This window comes from Talpa europaea (assembly GCF_964194135.1).
Source record: "Talpa europaea genome assembly, chromosome: 2".
NCBI lineage: Eukaryota > Metazoa > Chordata > Mammalia > Eulipotyphla > Talpidae > Talpa > Talpa europaea.
This window is the reverse complement of record NC_140068.1, coordinates 156,368,421-156,385,570: the sequence shown is the minus strand read 5'-3', so window position 1 is coordinate 156,385,570 and position 17,150 is coordinate 156,368,421. Positions and strand designations below refer to the sequence as shown.

The following is a 17,150-nucleotide window of genomic DNA, read 5'->3' as shown; positions in this document are numbered from 1 at the left end:
AGAAAATGTGAGGTTTGTGATCTGCCCCCACCTGCTTTGTGGGGCAAGGAGGCGGGTGGCCGGTGGCCACTGGCCAGAGAGCGTCACCTGGGAGGGGCCTTAGGGCTGGTTTCTGTTGACCCCGGTTCCTGGCTCTGCTAATTACGCCCGAGTGACCGCAGAGAGCATGACCCAGCCAGGTCTCTGTTTCATTGCCAATAAAACCAGGAGGGTCACGCCTCTCTCCCCATGTTCTGCGAGGACGGGGTAGCTGCAGCCTTCACTGTCTCGGCGGCACTGGCTGGGGTGGGCGTGCGGGCTGCCTGCAGCTCTGCCTGGGCCCCGGGCTGCTATGCCCCACGGGGTGGGGGGGGGCGACTTCCCTCCTCCTGGAACCCCGCACACTGCCTCCTCGTGATGGGCCCGCAGAGAAGAGACTGGGTGGGTGGGTCGGTGGTGGGATGAATTTAAGAAATGTGCCCTGGGCTCTGGTGGTGAGGAGGTTGGAGAAAACTCGAGGTGCACCCAGCAGACCGGAGGAGGACGTTGGAGGCTCTTGTGGGGGGTGAGGGGTCTGGTCAAGGTCAGACAGATGGGGTGTTCGAGCAGGTTACAGCACAGTTGGGGTGGCTTTGGATGCCATGCAGGGATTGTCTTGGCTGTGGCGGTGGGGAGTCACTCTGGGGAGGTTTGGAGGGGCAGGAGGGCACACAGGAGAGCTTAGCAGAGGTGCTGGACGTAGCACGGGGCGGGAAGGCAAGGGCCAGTCCGTGTGTAAGCGGGAGTGGGGTCGAGTGGCCAAGCAGTGTGACAGGGCGGGTTCCGGGGGCTGCATTGGGATCTAAGACTCCACACGGGGCCTCTGAGCCACTGGCTGGGGCGCTCCAGTGCCTCTGAAACTCCTATGATGGGGTCTGCAAAGGTCCCCATGGTCCGTGTTTAGTTGGGGAGGAGTCAGGCTGAGGCTGGAGGGCTGGGCGGGCAGGAGTGTGGCCGATGTGTGATAGACTGAGCCAGGAAGGCAAGTGTGTGCCCCCCCCCTTGAACTTTCCTGCCACTGCCCCACCCCACGTCTCTCCCCCTGCCCTGTTGGGGTCTGCGGCTGCAGAGCGGCCTGTTACCCTTGCACCGTCCAGGCCAGCTGGGCAGCGGCCTCGCCCCACCCGCTTGTCCAGGCTTCCAACCAGCGCCACTTCGAGGGACATGGCCACCCAGCCAGGCGCCCAGGGCCTGGCCCACGGGCTGGCCTGCACTTCTCACAGCCCCAAGACCTTTCCTCTGTGGGGGCTGTTCTTTCCAGATGAGGGACCATTTCTGGGGGAATTGCAGGTTTCAAAAGAAAGGGTGAGGGGGGAGGGGAGGAGGGAAGAAGGAAGGGGGTTGGAAGGGGGGCAGGAGAATGGAAGGGGGAGGGGTGGGGAGGAGGAGGAGAAGGGGGAATGGGGAGCCTGAGTGCTGAGGCCTGGGGGGCTGGGGGGATTGGGGTTGGGGAGTGAGGGCTGAGGTTTGGGGAGCTAGGGCTGGGTGGGGGGCTCAGGGCTGGGGACTGGGAGGGGCTGCGTGGGGGGAGAAGGTGTGGTTGTCAGTGGGGCCAGTTTCTGTCTGAGATGGTGGAAGGTTCTGGAGAAGAGGGTGGTGATTGTGCGACGATGAATGGACTTAGTGCCACTGAATTGTGCACTTAAAATGGCCGAAAGGGTGAAGGTGAGGTGTGTTTTATCACAACCTCAAAAATGAAAAAAAAAAAAAGGGCCTCCCCCGGTGGCGCAAGCGGTTGAGCGCTGCACTGTGAAGCCGTCCACAGCCTTTGCAGCCCCGTTCAATCCCGGCCGGCCGGCCAGGGTCCCCCATGGCGCGCAGACCTCTCCTGCCGCCCGCTGCTCCCCTCAGCAGTGTCCTTCGGTCCTTCTGCCTGCTCTGCTCCCCGCTCTGGCTCTGGGGAATCCTCTCATCCTCCCATGCCTCTGGCCTGTACCCCGGTTCTTGTATAAAAATAAATAAATCTTTAAAAAAAAAAAAAGAGGAAAAAAATGAAAAAAAGGAGGAGCCATAAGCCACGGGGGTGGAACTGCAGGGACTTCTCCCACACCCGGGACAATCAGCTCTTCCAGGCTTGGGAGCTCAGGGCCTTCCACTCACGTCTAAAGCCAGGTCTGAAAGCCCCTTTTCACACAGGAGGGCCTGCTCCAAACCACCTCCTCGGAGACAATGGACACCCCCCCCCCCCCCCCCGGCCGCTTCCCGCAGACCCCTGTCTCAGGGCCTCTTGAGGATCCTCCCCAGCTCATCCTTTTTGATGTAGACAATCCCACCGTCTTGAACACGTGACTTAAATTTTCTGTCTCGGCTTCCCAGCGCACCTCGCCTGCCTGCCTGGCCATCATGGCAGGCTCTGCCCACGCCCTGCCCCAGGACAGGCTCTGCGCCCCTGCTGTGGGGGCTCCGTGCCCATCTCTGCCCTCCCTGCAAGCGCAGGCCCCGCTGGAGTTGAGGAGGAGGTGCTAAAACCCTCCTGCATCAGGGGCCTGTGTGCAATATTGACAGTTAGGGGCACACAAGTTCCCCTTTGGGCCAGGAGCGTCTCTCTGCCCCAGTTCAAGAAAGGCAAGGCTGTGGGAGAGAGAGGACAGCGTGTTCGCCCAGAGGACTCCGCTGGACTCCACCCAGCCAAGCTGCTAAGCAGTTAAACCTGGGAAGCCCGACAGGTTTGACGAGGAGGCCCTGCCTGCACCATACCACACCACACCACAGCAGGCCCAGCCTACCTACGCTTCTGTCTGATGTCTGCGCCTGCAGATGCTTCCCCTCCAACTCAGCGGGTCGCGGGTCGGGCGGGCACAGGCACAGGCACAGGTGCACGCAGGGAGCTGGAGTTGCCTCCGGACGCCTGGGGAGCAGCCCCTTCAGGCTGCCCTGGAGGGCGGGTCCTGCCCTGGCTCCCCCTTGTCTGGTGCTTTTACTTGTGGTCAGATTTTGTTCCCCGTTCATCTGCAAGACTATAATTTTGGGGGTGTTTGCTTCATGCCTCCGTGTGTGTGCCTCTGTCACCCTCCACCCTAGTGCAGGGTGGACTCTCACCTTGACCTTCACCCCCTCCCCCTCCCTCCTCCTCACCCCCCCCCCACCGCCCCAACCACAGCAACTTTCAGGATCCAGGGGTCACTTTGTGCTGTTTCCCATTTGCTGCTTTGGTTACTTACACCCACCTGGGCCTGATGACCCCATTTCTGCCTTTTACTTTGCCTCTCCCTGTCCCTGCCTTAGGCGCTCTGGAGACTGGCAGCTGGGACAGGAAGGCCCTTGAACGCACCTGTGAACTGGCCCCAGCCAGGCAGCAGGTGCCGGCAGCCGCCCTGCGTGGGGACAGGTGCGCGCCAGGGAGGTGCGGTGGCCTCGAGCATCTGTACCCGGAGAGTGGGCGCCGCAGGGCTCAGCGGAGGTCACCGCCTGTGGCTTCACCGCCCCCTGAGCCTGTGCAGTTTCTGTGTGAATCTCCAATTTCCCCTTTTCTGAATGATGGAAGCACATTCCAAAAAAAGCTCTCTGACTCAGGCGCTTATGGACCCTCCCCTAGTCGTGGGCCTGAAAACAACACTTACCTGGAGGGACGCTGTCATCCTTACTACGTATCCCCAGAGCCAAGGGTCTAACTAGGGAAGGAAGAGTTGATGGTTTTAGACGGAGGCCAGATCACTGCTCAGAAATGTTCCCTTGAGCCTGAGGGCACAGGGTGTTCAGCATAGCGGGGAGGGCGGATGGCTAGAACCAGACTGAATTCTCATACTTTAGACCATAAGTCACGCAGGGCAGTTTCTTAACCTCTGGGATTTGCTTTGTTTGTTTTTGTTTGTTTGTTTGTTTGTTTTTAAGATTTATTTATTGGGGCCTCCCCGGTGGCGCAGTGGGTTGAGCACAGCGTTGTGAAGCTGTCCACAGCCTCTGCAGTGCGGGTTCGATTCCCGGCCGGCCAGGGAGATGCCCACAGGGTGTGGCGGACCTCTCCTGTCTCGCCCCCTGCTCCCCTCAGCAGTGGATTTCATCAGTCTGCCTGTTCTGTTCCCTGCTCTGTCTCTGGTGAATCCTTTCACCCTCCCTCGCTTCTGGCCGGTACCCCGTTCTTGTATAAATAAAATAAATCTTTAAAAAAAAAAGATTTATTTATTTATGCATATTAGAATTAGGGTGCAGGCCAGAGGTGTGCGAGAGGTGAGAGGACTCCCCAGAGATAGAGTGGGGAGCAGAACAGGTGGATCCACTGAAATCCACCTGCTGAGGGGCGCAGCGGGGAGACAGGAGGGGTCTGCTGCGCCCTGTGGGTAGCTCCCTGGCCGGGCATCAAACTGAGGCTGCAGCAGTGATGGCGCTGAGACTTAACCCCTAGGCCACCAGGGAGGCCCTCAATATTTTCTTTTACTAAAACACGTGTTTTGGTTAATACGGCGTTTGGGTCAGGGACACGGGTGGCACTGGGCCCCCCAGCTGGGGACCAGAAGGACCCACTTCTGTCCTTTGGCAGTGACTCGAACATCGTTTACCCCACAAGTGAGCTGCCTCAGGTTGCTGAGCAAGGAGATGGTTCCTCTTTCTTGCAGTGAACTGAGGTGCTCTGTGTAGTTTCAGAAACATGCTCAGGATGCACCTCTTTCCTCAGCACAAGGTCACTGCCAAGGTCAGCGGGAGAGCGGCTATCAGCGAGCTGTGTCTGCCAGCATGAGGTGTCAGCTACAAGTGGCAGAAAAAATAGCCGACCTGACTGGGGTCACTAGCGGCGGCTATGCCAGACCCTGGATTCGGACTCTTAACCCTCTTGTAAGAAGCAGGCTGCTCCCTCACCCCGACTGCACCAGGTGCCTCTGTTTACACGACTGTGTATTTGGGGGGCAGGCTCCACACCTCCACACGTGCACCTGCTTCCTTGCCCGACACCGCACGCCAGTGCCCCGTCCTGTCCTCTCCCCTCCCCCTGGTCGCCTGGGTAGCTGTCAGAGCCTGAGTTATTTCTGTTGTGTTGCCAACGTGTCCTCTGTGGCTATTTAGGTCCACACGTGAGTGAGGCCGCCTGGTGACCGTCCTCACGGTCTGGCTCACTTCACTGGGCAGAACACCTTGAGGGCCAGCCACAGCGTCCTACGAGGCCCTATGTCATCTCTTTAGACGGCTGCATTGTATGCCGCTGAGCACACGGTACATGACTGTTCACCCGTCATGTGTCCTGGGCGTTTAGGTTGCGTCCCTGACATGACCACAGTGGACAGTGCTGTGGGCATGTTCTGTGGGTGACACCTCGGAGAGCACAGCTGGGCCTCATGGGTTCCAAATACACTTTCTGAACCCGCCCCCCCCGCTGATCCCCAGCAGCTCTGCAGTCCCTGGAGCATTGCACCCCCGGGCTGCAGAGCGAGGCTGGAGGGGAGTCCATGCCCCCAGGAGCCCCCTGACTCTGCCCGCCCCAGCCCCGTGCAGTGTGGGCCCCGGGACGGCTTCTGAAGGTTGAAGGGAGTGCGTCCCCGAGAGCTCCTGGCCAAGTCGGTGGCAGCACGAAGACGGGAATCATAGTCTTTGATGTCCAGCCTCACCCGGGGCCGTCGGATGGGCCAGTTCCCCGGGAAGGTGGTGTGGACATCTGCTGCCACCGTGCCAGCCACCCGCCCGGTTCGGTGCTCCGTGCCTTTAGCTTTCTTAGGGAAGCGTAATCGACCTTGCAGAGGTCACAAGCTTGGGCAGCAGCGAGATGGGCTGGGAGCAGTGGCGGGTAGGGCAGGAGGCAGGTGTGGGGAGGAGAGCGTTGAGAGATTAGCTTCCCACCTCGGCCATCTTGGAGCCGGAGTGGACGTGTGGGAGCCTGTGAGGTGTTTGGGTCTCAGTGTAGCTGCCCAGAGGAACCCTGGTGGGGGGCCCCCGAGGAACCCTGGACAGAGCCTTTGCCTCCACTAGGGGTGGGGGGGTTATGGATGCAACTGCAGGGCCTTCTTACCACACGTTACTGGGAAGAAGCTGTCCCTGGTTTCACTACGCTGTTGATAAGGACAGTGAGGGGACCCCTCTGTATCTTCCGGAACCTGACCTTGCTCTCCCCACAGAGCACGAAGGAATCATTTGTGGAACAAGTCAGGCGGGGCCGTGGCCAAACATAGTGAATTGAATTCAGTGCCCCTCAACGACTCGCCCCTCCCCCCAGCCCGGGGCTGCTGCAGCCTGGATCCTGCTGTGGGAGCAGCACTGGCCGTCTTGCTGGACAGAGGGCCACGCGCCGTCAGAACCCGTTGCATGTTTGCCTTTATTACAAACGCGAGGCAGCGGGGCTGACGGTGGCCACTACCGGCGCCCGCCGCGGTCAGCCTTCCCTCTGCGCCAGCGCCCTGGATGTCATGTGCTCTGCCGGGCTCCCTGGTGAAGACCGAGAAGGAGACATTTTGGCGAAGGCCTCAGCCTGAAAGGTGAGGTGCGGCCGGAGGAGCAACAGGTAACCCAGGGAAGCGGCTCCGCGCATTTCAGCACCCCCTCCGGGAGGGGGTCAGCCGCTGGCCTTGTTTGGAGAGATGACGAACGTTTTCTTATAAAGATCTGTAAAGGGAGTTCATTAAAATATAGTTTCACGGTTTTCCCAATCATAAAAACAGCTTTTTACGGCCGGTGTGGCGGGGGCTGTTTCTGGACCAGGTCGCCGGGCGCAGCTCACCCCGGCCGGCTGGCCGGCCGGAGGGCGCGCCAGTGCTGGAATGTTCAGGCTCGGGGTTACTCATCCTGCTCCCGGTGATCTCTGCCCAGGTGTCTCCCCGGCGGGGGGGCGGGGGGCCGGGGCGGGCGGCGCCCTGAGAAAGGGCGCGGGGCCGGGCTCTGTCTCCGTCTGGGAGCCGGTCCCTTAAGGGCCCAGCAAGGAACGGGCCAGACAAAAGGGGTCGCAGTTTCTATTTCCAGGGGGCCCCCAGGAAAACCGGCGAGCGCTGCCCTCCTTGTCCCCTGGAAGTGCCGACCCTTGGGGCGCGCGGGCAGCGACTCCCCAGGCGAGGCCGCAGCGGACCGTGAACCAAAACACACGCACGCGGCGCCCGTCACGGCCGCGCCCCAGCGCCCCTCCCCGACGGCGCGTGTCCCCGCGGCCCAGCCGGGGCCGAGTCGCGCGCAGCCCCTGCCCAGCCGGTGTCCGGCCGCGCCCCGGTGTGTGCGGCCCCCGCACCAACCCCCCCCCCCCCCCCCCGGCCGCGGCAGCGGGGGGCCGGGCGGGGCGGGGCGCGGGGGGCCGGGCGGGCGCGCCGGCGACACCGGGGGGCGGGGCGCGCACCCCGCCCGGGAAGAGCCGGGCCAGGTGTGGCCTCGCCCGGCCCGCGGGGAGGAGCCTGCGCCGACCCACACCGCCTCCCCGCCGCCGCCCGGCTCCTGTGCGCCCCGGCCGCCCGCCGCGCCGCTGCTCCCGCGCCCGAGCCCCGCGCCCCCGCCCGCGCCCGCCGCAGAGGACGAGCCCGCCCCGCCAGCCGGCCCCGCGCGCGGCGCCGCCATGAGCTGCAACGGAGGCTCCCACCCGCGCATCAACACGCTGGGCCGCCTGACCCGCGCCGAGTCCGGCCCCGACCTGCGCTTCGAGATGGGCGGCGGCGGCCCCCGGGGGTGCTGCCCGCGGCGCTGCCCCGCCGGCGACCAGACCTCGGACGGCTACTGGTGGGTGCGCGCGGGCCGGGGGTGCGCCCCGCGCCCGGCGCGGGCCAGCGGGGCGGGGGGGCCGCCGCCGGCCGAGGCGCCGGTCCCGCCGCGAAGCCCGACGCCGCGCGTGCCGGGAGTCGGGAACCGGGCCCCACGTCCCCGGTCCCCGTGGCGCCCCGAGGGTCTTTGCGCAGCGGGCACGCGTTCCGGGGCGCGCGTCCTGACCGGGGTACCTGACCGGGGTACCTGAAAGGCGCCCCCAGCCACCCCGACGCCGCGCGGGGAGCGCACGGGCCGAGCCCCTTGTTCCCCCGAAGCGCCCGGAGGCTCCGCGGCGTCCCGGGCCTGGGGCGGGGGCTGCGGGCGGGAGCGGCCCGGGGGGCCCACGGGAAGGCGCGACCCGCCGCGAGACCCCCGGGATCCCCGCGGGGCGGGCGGCGGGGGCGCGGGGGCGGGCCGGGGGCTCAGCCTTGGGGCGCGTCCCGCGCGCCCCGGGGAGGCCCGACAGGCTGGGGGCCCGGCCGGGCCGGGGCGCAGCCGGGCTGGCCCGGGGTGGTTCTGGTCGGCGGCGGCTCTGGAGACGGGACGAGCCGCGCCGTGTCCTGCGCCGCGCGGCGCTTCTGTGCCGGGTTCGCGGACCGGCCGGGTTCTGGAGCCTTGCCTGAGAAAAGCGCAGGGGATCTCCGGGGCGACTGCCCGAGTGATAGGGGGAAGGGGAGGAATTTGTTTCCCGTCTTCCCGTCTCCAAGCTAAACCGGCCCGACAGCCCGCACCGCCCCTCCGGCAGCCCGGCGTGGGGAGCGGATCCGCGCCTAAGTCCAGCTCAGGGTTTGCGAGGCGGCCGGCAGCCCTCCCTGGGCACCCACCAAGGGTGTTTTGTTTCTAAAACATGCTTTGTTAGCCGGGCCGTCCTCTGAGCTGGCAGCAAGGAGTCAACACGCGGGTTCAGGAGCCCCGCGTGACACTGAGAAGGTTTCTTGGGGGCCCCTCACTCCTGGGGGCCCTACAGCCTGCATCCTGTCCTCTGCGCTGGTTCCAGCTTCAGGCGTGTGTAGGAGCCAGCCCGGCCTCCCGGCTCTGAGGAGGAAGCAGACGCCACTTTCCTCTCATTTACCTTTGAGGAAGGTGGCTGGTTTACCTGCTCATGGGGGTTGATGGGCAGGGCTGCCGGCTCAGGGTCCGGCTGGGGCCCGGGGCCAGGCTCAGCTCCGGGCCCAGGTTCAGGCTCAGGGGCCAGGCCCAGGCTCAGCTCCGGGCCCAGGTTCAGGCTCAGGGGCCAGGCCCAGGCTCAGGGCCCAGGCTCAGGTCCAGACTGGGGCTCAAGTGAGTCCAGGTGGGTCTGTCCTGGTCCCGGCGCCCAGCTTCCCCAGCCTGGCCTGCAGGGGCGGCGCTGCCCACCCATTGGGTAGGGAAGAATTAGCGCGATAAAGACTAGCGGTAGATGCTAACTTCCACACTGGGAAAGGGTGGGAGCTGAGTGAAGAGGACAGGCAGTGGCTTAACCTGTGTTCCTGGCGTGTCGGGGTGCTCCTGGCGTGAAATTTGCTTGCCCCTGGCACCCGCTTGGTCAAAGCAGGGAGCCCTCTCTCACCCTCTGCCCTCTGCTCAATGAATGACGATCAAGCGTTTAATAAGCCCTTTTCTGGCCAGAATCTTTCTAAATAAAGACATTTTGTCTTGTTTTTAAAGTACGAAGAAAGCACGTGACTGGTGCTGGTGGCGTGGAGGCGCGTTTACCTCAGAAACATAAAACAGCCGCCTTCTCGGTGATCTTTGACGTTACCAGCACAAGTGAGCGAGCTGTTCCCTAAGTAAACTAAGCCACGCAGAAAGCCCGAATCCTATTGTTCTTTTCAAGTGACTTTCGAGCACTGTCCTTTCTGTTAAGGGCGCGCTCGAGTACTGCCCTTTGCTGTCCTTCGTGTGACGGCCCCGTGACGGCTTTAGGAGCATCTCACCTGTGATTCTCTCCCCCTGGCCTGGGCCTGCCGGGCTTTGGGGGGGGTCTACAGCCGCTTTACCCACCTTCTCATGCTCTGCCTGGCAGCTTTTAAGTTCAGACTATTACGTGCCGGATGACATAGTGAGTATGGTTTTGACAATGTAAACTTTGGATTTGTCTTCTCTGGCACAGTATGTTGTTTTCGGCCAAGGCAGACTGACAGTCTCGATCCTGTAGCTAAAAGGAATGACAAAGGTGTAGCGATCAGAGTTTGGATTTTGTTTGAGGACGAAAGCCCAAGACAGTCCTCAAGCCTCAGAGGTACGCGGCCTCATGGCTCACTTTCTCCAGACCCTCACCTCCAAGTCCCAGCGCCCGAGGCGTCGGAGGGGCTTGGAACTACTTTGCAAAAGCAGCCTGCTTCTTGACAGGAACACACGGGTCCGTTGGTACTGGGTTTTCCTGCAGAAACCTCACTTTTCCACTCTAGAGACAAGTTGATTCAAATCCAAGGCCAGGGCCCTAGACCTGGGGCCTCGAGCGCCTTTCCCGGGTACCGCAGGCAGCAGGATAATGGACAGCAGGCTGCCGGGGCTCAGAGGCTTTTGCAGGAGGCAAGATTAGGTCCGCTGGGGAGACTGGATCCAGGACAGGGCAGGCAGGACCCGCAGGCCAGCCAGACCAGAATCTGGGGGACCGCGCTGGGGATATTGGCCAGGCGGGGTTCCATGGAAGCCCCCCAGTCTCCTTCATTGAGGGGACAGGGAAAGGAGACCTGAACCCCTGAACTTTAGAGGGTTTGTGGAGCAGCCTTGGGCCCAGCAGGACTTGGGAGAGCCTGAGGGAGGGACTCGACCGGCTGCTCAGCTGTAGCTGGTGAGGGCAGCTGGTGTGGGCGGGAGGCCGGTGTCCTGCGGGGGTGGCCGTGGGACCACCCCCTGGGTGAGAGAAGACACCCCTGGGTGGAGTGGCAGCCTCGGCTGAGTGGGATGTGCGCGGCAAGGGAGAGCCTGAGAAAACAGGTGCCGCGCTGGGTGACTCAGAGAGTGGGCGCTCTAAGTGTTTTTCTGGGGGACAATTGCAAAGTAGGGTCAGCGCAGCCTAACGTGCGGCAGATAACACTGACCTGGTTATTAAGTCGGAGTAAGTTATATATTTTATAAAACTATCAGATGGGGGTTAATGACAGTCACCACCACCGGGCCGGCCCCCGACGGCAGGTCCCCTGTGTGTCATCTCCAGCCTCAGATGAGCTCCCGGGGCTCCAGTGGAGAGGGACCCTCAGGGTCCCCCTGCTGGTTTGGGGCTGAGCTGCCTCTGAGTCGAGGCTCCAGCCAAGCTCCACCCTTGGGTGTCAGAGTTCCCTGCTCTGCGTAAGCTCTATTTCCTCGTTTTAAGCTGCTGCATCCCCACGGAGCATGCATTTCATAACCACACGCTCTTCCACACTCCCGTCGAGTTTCGGGAGGGGACAAGCCGCGTCTCGTGGCACGGGGCCAGCGGCCTCCGGCTGCTCGGCCAGAACAGCTTTCCACGCTCTTCAGCGCTTTCTCTAAACAGGACGTCACTTTATGGCGGCTCAGGTGATTGAAACGTCTTGGGAAAGAACAGAAACTGCTGATCCCCCGCTGCCTCGCGCTAAGGGTGGAGCTGGGAGCCCGGGTGTGACCTGGGGAGCAGACTCAGCCCTAGGCCGACCAGTCCGTCCAGCTGGGTGACTGCGGGAGGGGCTGGGCCCCTCTGGCTCTGTGGGAACCCGCTGGGGCGGGGCTGAGGTTGAAGCCAACCCCCACCCTGGACCCCAGGGCTCAGTCCTGTGACGCCATGTCCTGTGAAATGCCAGCGCTGCCCGAGATGCCGCCTGAACACCCCCACCCGGCGCCAGGGCCAGGACCGTGGGTCCCGGGGACACCTGCGGGACACCCCCGGCTTTAGTATGTGGCTGCAGCAGAGGCCTGTGACTCTGCTTGGGATGAAAACGTGTGGCAGCAAAACACGCCACCCCCTTCTTCATCTGGCACCTGAAAAATAGCTAAGAAAGGGGTTGATTTCTGGGCTCGCTCACTGACCGCGGCTGCCCTTTTAGGCTTCAGGGTGAGTGTCCCTGCAAGGGGCAGGGACTCGGAGGTGTGAGGACAGGTGCTCTGCACAACACCCCTCACCCCATGAGGGGACCGGGAGGCCCTGCTGAGGCTCCTGCTGGGGCTGCAGCCTGTTCTGTGCTGTTACAGCGTATCATGCTCTGTTCTGTGCTGTCACATGGTAACATCATGCAAGGTTGCTGGGGCCTGGGGCGCCTGTTAGGAACCTCTGCAGGCCTCACCCCTGACGTCATGCCTTTTCCTTTCCTCTTTCCATTCTTTTCCTTTGCTTCTCCCTCCACCCGGGTTTGCTGCCACCTGTCCTTAAACCTACGCCTACACGGAAACGGGGCACAAAGCAGAGTGAAAACAGAGGGGAAAGTAGACGCTGGCCAAGCCTGCCCCCGTGCAGCCCCAGTGGGGCTCTGAGGCAGAGTTCTGTTTGGGGGGGGGGGTCCAGGCGCCCCAGCAGGTGGGCGCACCCCTGGCTGCAGGTATGGTGACTTGCACCGTCGCCCATGCACCCCGGAAGTGGCTGAGCAGGTGCGGCCCCGGCTGGCAAGGGCTCACGTCCAAGTCTTCATGAAGTTAATGATTGCTGATCGCCTCCCCCATCTGCAAAACAGCGCGAGAATGGGGGGCAGGCAGAGCTTTCATAGGAAGCTGCTTCCAGAGCTGCTGGAAAGCTGCTTGCCAGTTGTCAGAGGAGCCCCTCTAACAGCAGGCAGAGCCCGTCCATTGCCCTCGGGGCTGAGACGCTTGGGGAGAGTCAGGCCTCCAGGCGGTGGCCGTGGCCCCAGTGGGCCTTGCATTTTCAAAATCAAATTTGCCATTTGATTTTGGTTTGCCATTTGTTTACAGAACTGTTTTCAGGGTACAGCTTCACACCTGGACGTGGGCGCGGGGCTCACCCACCCTGCACCAGAGCCCCCGTGTCAGCCCCTTCCCACGCCCCGGGTGCCTGCCTCCTGCCCACCAGCCTTTGCCTGTTTTTCCACTTGGCTAAGCCAGACAAACAGCACCCAGAGCCTTCCCCACACAGAGCTGTGTCGCTCGGTGCACAGGAGTCGAAGGTGTGGGACTTTGCTCTCCCAGAGTGAGGGGGCCAGGTGTGTCAGTACTGAGTGCAGAACAGGGGAGGGAGAACCCGTGGGGGAGGCACATCACTGCACCCTGGGGGGACCCGGCCGCCCCTTCCCTCTGGCAGCTGGTGTGTCCGTGAGCCTCGGAGATTGTTCTCAGATGGGAAAGGGATAAAGGTCTTTAAAGTGAAGGTCATGTTCCCCGTCCCCCTTTTATTTAAGAACTTTTAGAGTTACTCAAACAAAATCACCCATGTCAAATGGTCAGGGGATGATAACGAACGAAAAGCTTAGGAGCGCCTCCCATAATTATAATAATTTCCAAAGCTCACTCAGTGGGCGTTTCTGAGGCCATTGTCTCATGCACCTGGTGCAGACACCCCCAAGGCCCCCTTCCCAGGTCTGCCAGATGTGGGGGGAGGAGGGAAGGAGGGGAGGAATGAAGCAGAGAGCTCATCCACAAAAGAAATAGCAGCACTATGCACCCCTGAGCAGAGTATTTCAGTGGATCCACCTGTTCTGATCCCCACTGGCTCGGGGGAATCCTCTCACTTCCCCCCACCCCGAACCCCAGTTCTTGTATGCACAAATAAATAAAACAAGCCTTTAGAAATAGCAGTGGTGGGCCTCCCTGGTGGCACAAGGGTTTAAGACACAACCTATGAAGCAATCCAAAGCCTCTGAAGCACAAGTTCGATGCCCGGCCAGGGAGCTACCCACATGGCGCAGCAGACCTCTCCTGTCTCCCCGCTGCTCCCCTCAGGAGTGGATTTCGGTCAGTCTGCCTGTTCTGTTCCCCGCTCTGGCTCTGGTGAGTCCTCTCACCACCCTGCAAATCTGGCCTGTACCCCAGCTCTTGTGTGCATAAATAAATAAATCTTTTTTTTTAAAAAGGGGAAAAAAAGAAATAGCAGTGTTAGGCATGGCCATGTGCCACACAAGCAGGGCAGACATTGTGGGATTTACTTTCATAAAACAAAGAGTTTTAAAAACAGGCTGACTCTGTAAGGCTGCGTGCCTCTTCAAATATTTGTCCTCCTCCCGCCTTCCCCCCCCCCATGCCATTCTGGGTCTTAAGACAGCTGATTTAGGGGTTTCCTTGTGAAAGAGAGGAGCCACCTGGGCAGGCAGTAAAATCAGACAATAGAGAACTTCACCTCCTGGCCAAGGCCCTGAGCTGGTGCTTGGAGGAAAATCCAGGCCGCATTTTCCACCCGACTCTGACGCAGGCCCTTCAGTACCTGTTGGAGCCTCTGCTTGTTTAAACAAGCCTGGGGATGGACTTGAAAAAAATGTCTGTGCAGGCAGTTCTTTGTAGGATGAGTCACTGTCTCTGGAGTTTGAAGATAAAACAGTTTCAGGAGAGTACAAGACTTTTAAGGACCAATGTTTCTTTGCGGGACAGCTGTCAATTTGGGGTTGGGGTCTCTTCATTGAGGGGAATGAGCTTTGTGTTTTTGTCTTCCCCCCAGTTCAGGGCACCCTCTACCTCCTATCCTTATGCTGCTGAAGTGGGATTGGACAACAGGCCTTTGGGGCGTAAGCGCCCCGAGGCCCACCTGCCAGAACGTCCTTTGAGGCCTTTGAGCCAGGCTTCCCGGCTCCTCTTGTTAAGTCAGCATGTGTGTGCTGAAGACTGATCCGCGGGTGGCAGACGGGGTCTGCACGCACCCCACCTGAGGGGCCCAGACTCTGGTTTTCTTTTCCATAAAAGGGATGAGTTTGGCGCTTGCAGAACGGAAAGAGCAGCCAGAGAAACCTTTGACCCCGTGGACCCTGAGGGAGAACCAGGTCTGGGAAAGGTCACACCGTTGGTGCCGGCAAAAGTAGGACTTGACTTTCAAAGCCCTGGGTGACACAGGTTTTTACAAAGCACGTTTCTGGAAGGAGGCCCCGCGATCATCCAGTCCGACCCTGGGGTCAAAATCCTTTCTCCCGAGCCGCGCGGCCGGCTCGCTGGGTTGGTCCCTGCTCACCCTGGCTCCAGCTCGCGTCCAGGGACTGGGTCTCCAGGAGGGCGTCCGCCCGGCCCCGTCTCACCGGGTCTGGTCCACAGGGGCTCGGGGCGGCCTCCGCCTAGAGTGAGAGTCTAGTGGGTGGAAGGAGGACCGGATGGGCAGACCCTGCTCAGGTCCCAAATGCAGCCCCCACGAGGGACCGACAGTGGCCCTCCCGGGGCTTCTTAGTTCCCCGGTGCCAGCACTAGCCTGTGACCCTATGAGAGACGAGATTTCTGTATCTTGCTCTTTCCTCTGCATTCGTTAATCTGTTTGCTTAGAGCCCAGCAAAGCGCCAGGTGGGAGTGGGCACGGCAGTGGGGCGAACGCACCAAACCCTCCAGCGAGGCACGGGGCATTATTTTCAGTAGGAACAGCCTCTGAGGTCACCTGTTTTTTTAAGTTCAGGCGGATGCAGGTGCGGAGAAGCAGGTAAGATGCTGTATCTTGATGGAGATGCCAGCTGTTCTCTAGCAGTAAAAAAAGTCTACCCAAGGGCCTCCCTGGTGGCACAGGGGTTAAGTCTCAGCACTATCAAGCTATTTCCAGCCACTGTGGCCTGAGTTTGATCCCCAGCCAGGGAGCTACCCACATGGTGCGGCAGACCTCTCCTGTCTCCCCGCTGCTCCCCTCAGCAGTGTATGTCAGTCAGTCTGCCTGTTCCCCACTCTGTCTCTGGTGAGTCCTCTCACCGCCCCCACCACCTCTGGCCTGCGCCCCAGCTCTTGTATGCATGAATAAATAAATCTGAAGAAAAAAAAAAAAAAGGCTGCCCAAAAGAAGGGAGTAGAAAGGAAGACAGGGCCCCCCCCCCCCCCCCCCCCCCGTCTCCAGCCACATCCACTTCCTGGCCTCTCTCCCTGGCTGCAGCGCCTCCCTCCACGCTGGGCATCCATACTGGTGCATTCCGTGCTCTGCTGTCCAGTGACTCTAGCATCAAGTTCACTTTCAGGAGACCAGAGTGTGCACTTGGGCACATGCAGTTCACCCGCCACGGAGGTGGACCTCCCTGCTGCTTTAAAAAAAAAAAATACATTTTCCTCTTGGGAGAATGACAGAATTGCAGGCAAGTTGCACAAATTGCCGAGGTGCTCACTCCCCCACCTTGCCGCCTCTCTGCCCATCTTGGGGGTCTCAGAGGTGGTCACGTGGGTCGGGAACGCCGACTTCCCACCATGCTAAGAGCTTCTCCCTCCTCCGTGTGGGAATCGCCCTGGGAGCCACACGCTGACCTGGATTACTAAGCGTTTCAGGACAAAGGTGCTGTCATCCTCCTTCACCAAAGGAAACAAACAGCATCACTGGGGCCTCCCTGGCTGCCTGTCTGTCCTCAGTTCTAAGGGGCTTCTGTCTTCCCTAACCCTTTCCCTCTGCTCTCCTGACCTTAACAGGAGCACTTCGGAAAGCATCCCGATTGTAAGTCAGTTGGAATTTCGCACAAGTTTGGACAGCCAGTGGGGGCTGTCTTATCTCCAGGGGTAGCGGCCAGCCAGGCCTCCCGGCCGGTGTTGAATAGGAGAGACTGGCTGCATTCATGGGTGAGGGTGCGGCGCCCTGGATAGGACAGGTGGGCGTGCAGGCGCCCAGGCCTGCCCGGAGGGGCCATGGCATCATCCGGGAGTGGTTCCCAGGAGAACTCGGTCCTCACCCACATACTTTCGGCTAGTGCCAGCTTGTTGGGGAGCCCGGCTGGCAGGAGGCGGCTGGGAGAGAGTCAGGCCTTCCCAGCGCGAGGTGGAGCTGAACCAGGGGCCAGGGAGGGCCCGCTCACGCCCGCAAGTCTGCCCTGTCCAAGCAGGAGCACAGCCTGTGTTTTTTCTGATGCATTTTTTAAGCAGTGAAATTCTTCCCTTAAAATGCACAGATTTCCCCCCCCCCCCCACTTCCCCTACGCGCAGACAGACTCAGATAAGATCTGGTACGGCAAACAGCTTCGCCCGCAGGCCACCGGGGCTGAAGGGCTGGGTGGCTTCGAAGCCCTGAGGGCCTCAGGCTCCAGCAGCTCAGTAAGTTCTGGTGCTTCAAGCCTCTTGTAACTCGGCTCCAGTCGGCTGGGCCGCTGGCCCTCATGCCTCCTGCAGATTACAAAGGCAGCCTGTGTTACTACACCTTGCTCTTTCCCTTCACATCTGGAGCAAATTCAGTTCCTGTGACCTCTTTCTTTAAAGCATGCAGCATCTAGACCTTCCTCCTGGACGCGTCGGTCTGTGCCCGCTTCATCTGAAAGGTGCATTTGGAGGAGCCCCTTGGAGACATGCGTAGCCTAGGGTCATCTTGAAAGGAAAAGTGGCCTCTTTCTGCGTTAATGATACTTAAATTTTCCACCACTTTCTTCACACTCTCAGGTGGCGGTTGGTTGGTTTTTTTTACCACTGCGGGTTTCTCCCGCTCTCCGAGAGCAGGGCGTTCCTGGGAAACGTTTCATAAACTG

At 60.9% G+C, this 17,150-nt stretch overlaps 1 protein-coding gene across 3 annotated transcripts in view; it reads left to right on the top strand.

Moving 5' to 3' along the window:
• Window positions 1-7,474: 7,474 nt before the first annotated feature.
• DSP (desmoplakin) overlaps window positions 7,475-17,150 on the top strand; it is a gene marked incomplete at both ends in the record, with an annotated part of 37,127 nt that continues 27,451 nt past the window's right edge. For all 3 annotated transcript variants that reach the window (XM_084259622.1, XM_084259621.1, XM_084259620.1), the window contains one exon: window positions 7,475-7,635. In XM_084259622.1, the coding sequence (XP_084115748.1) occupies window positions 7,475-7,635 (161 nt within the window). The remainder of the gene's footprint in view (window positions 7,636-17,150) is intronic.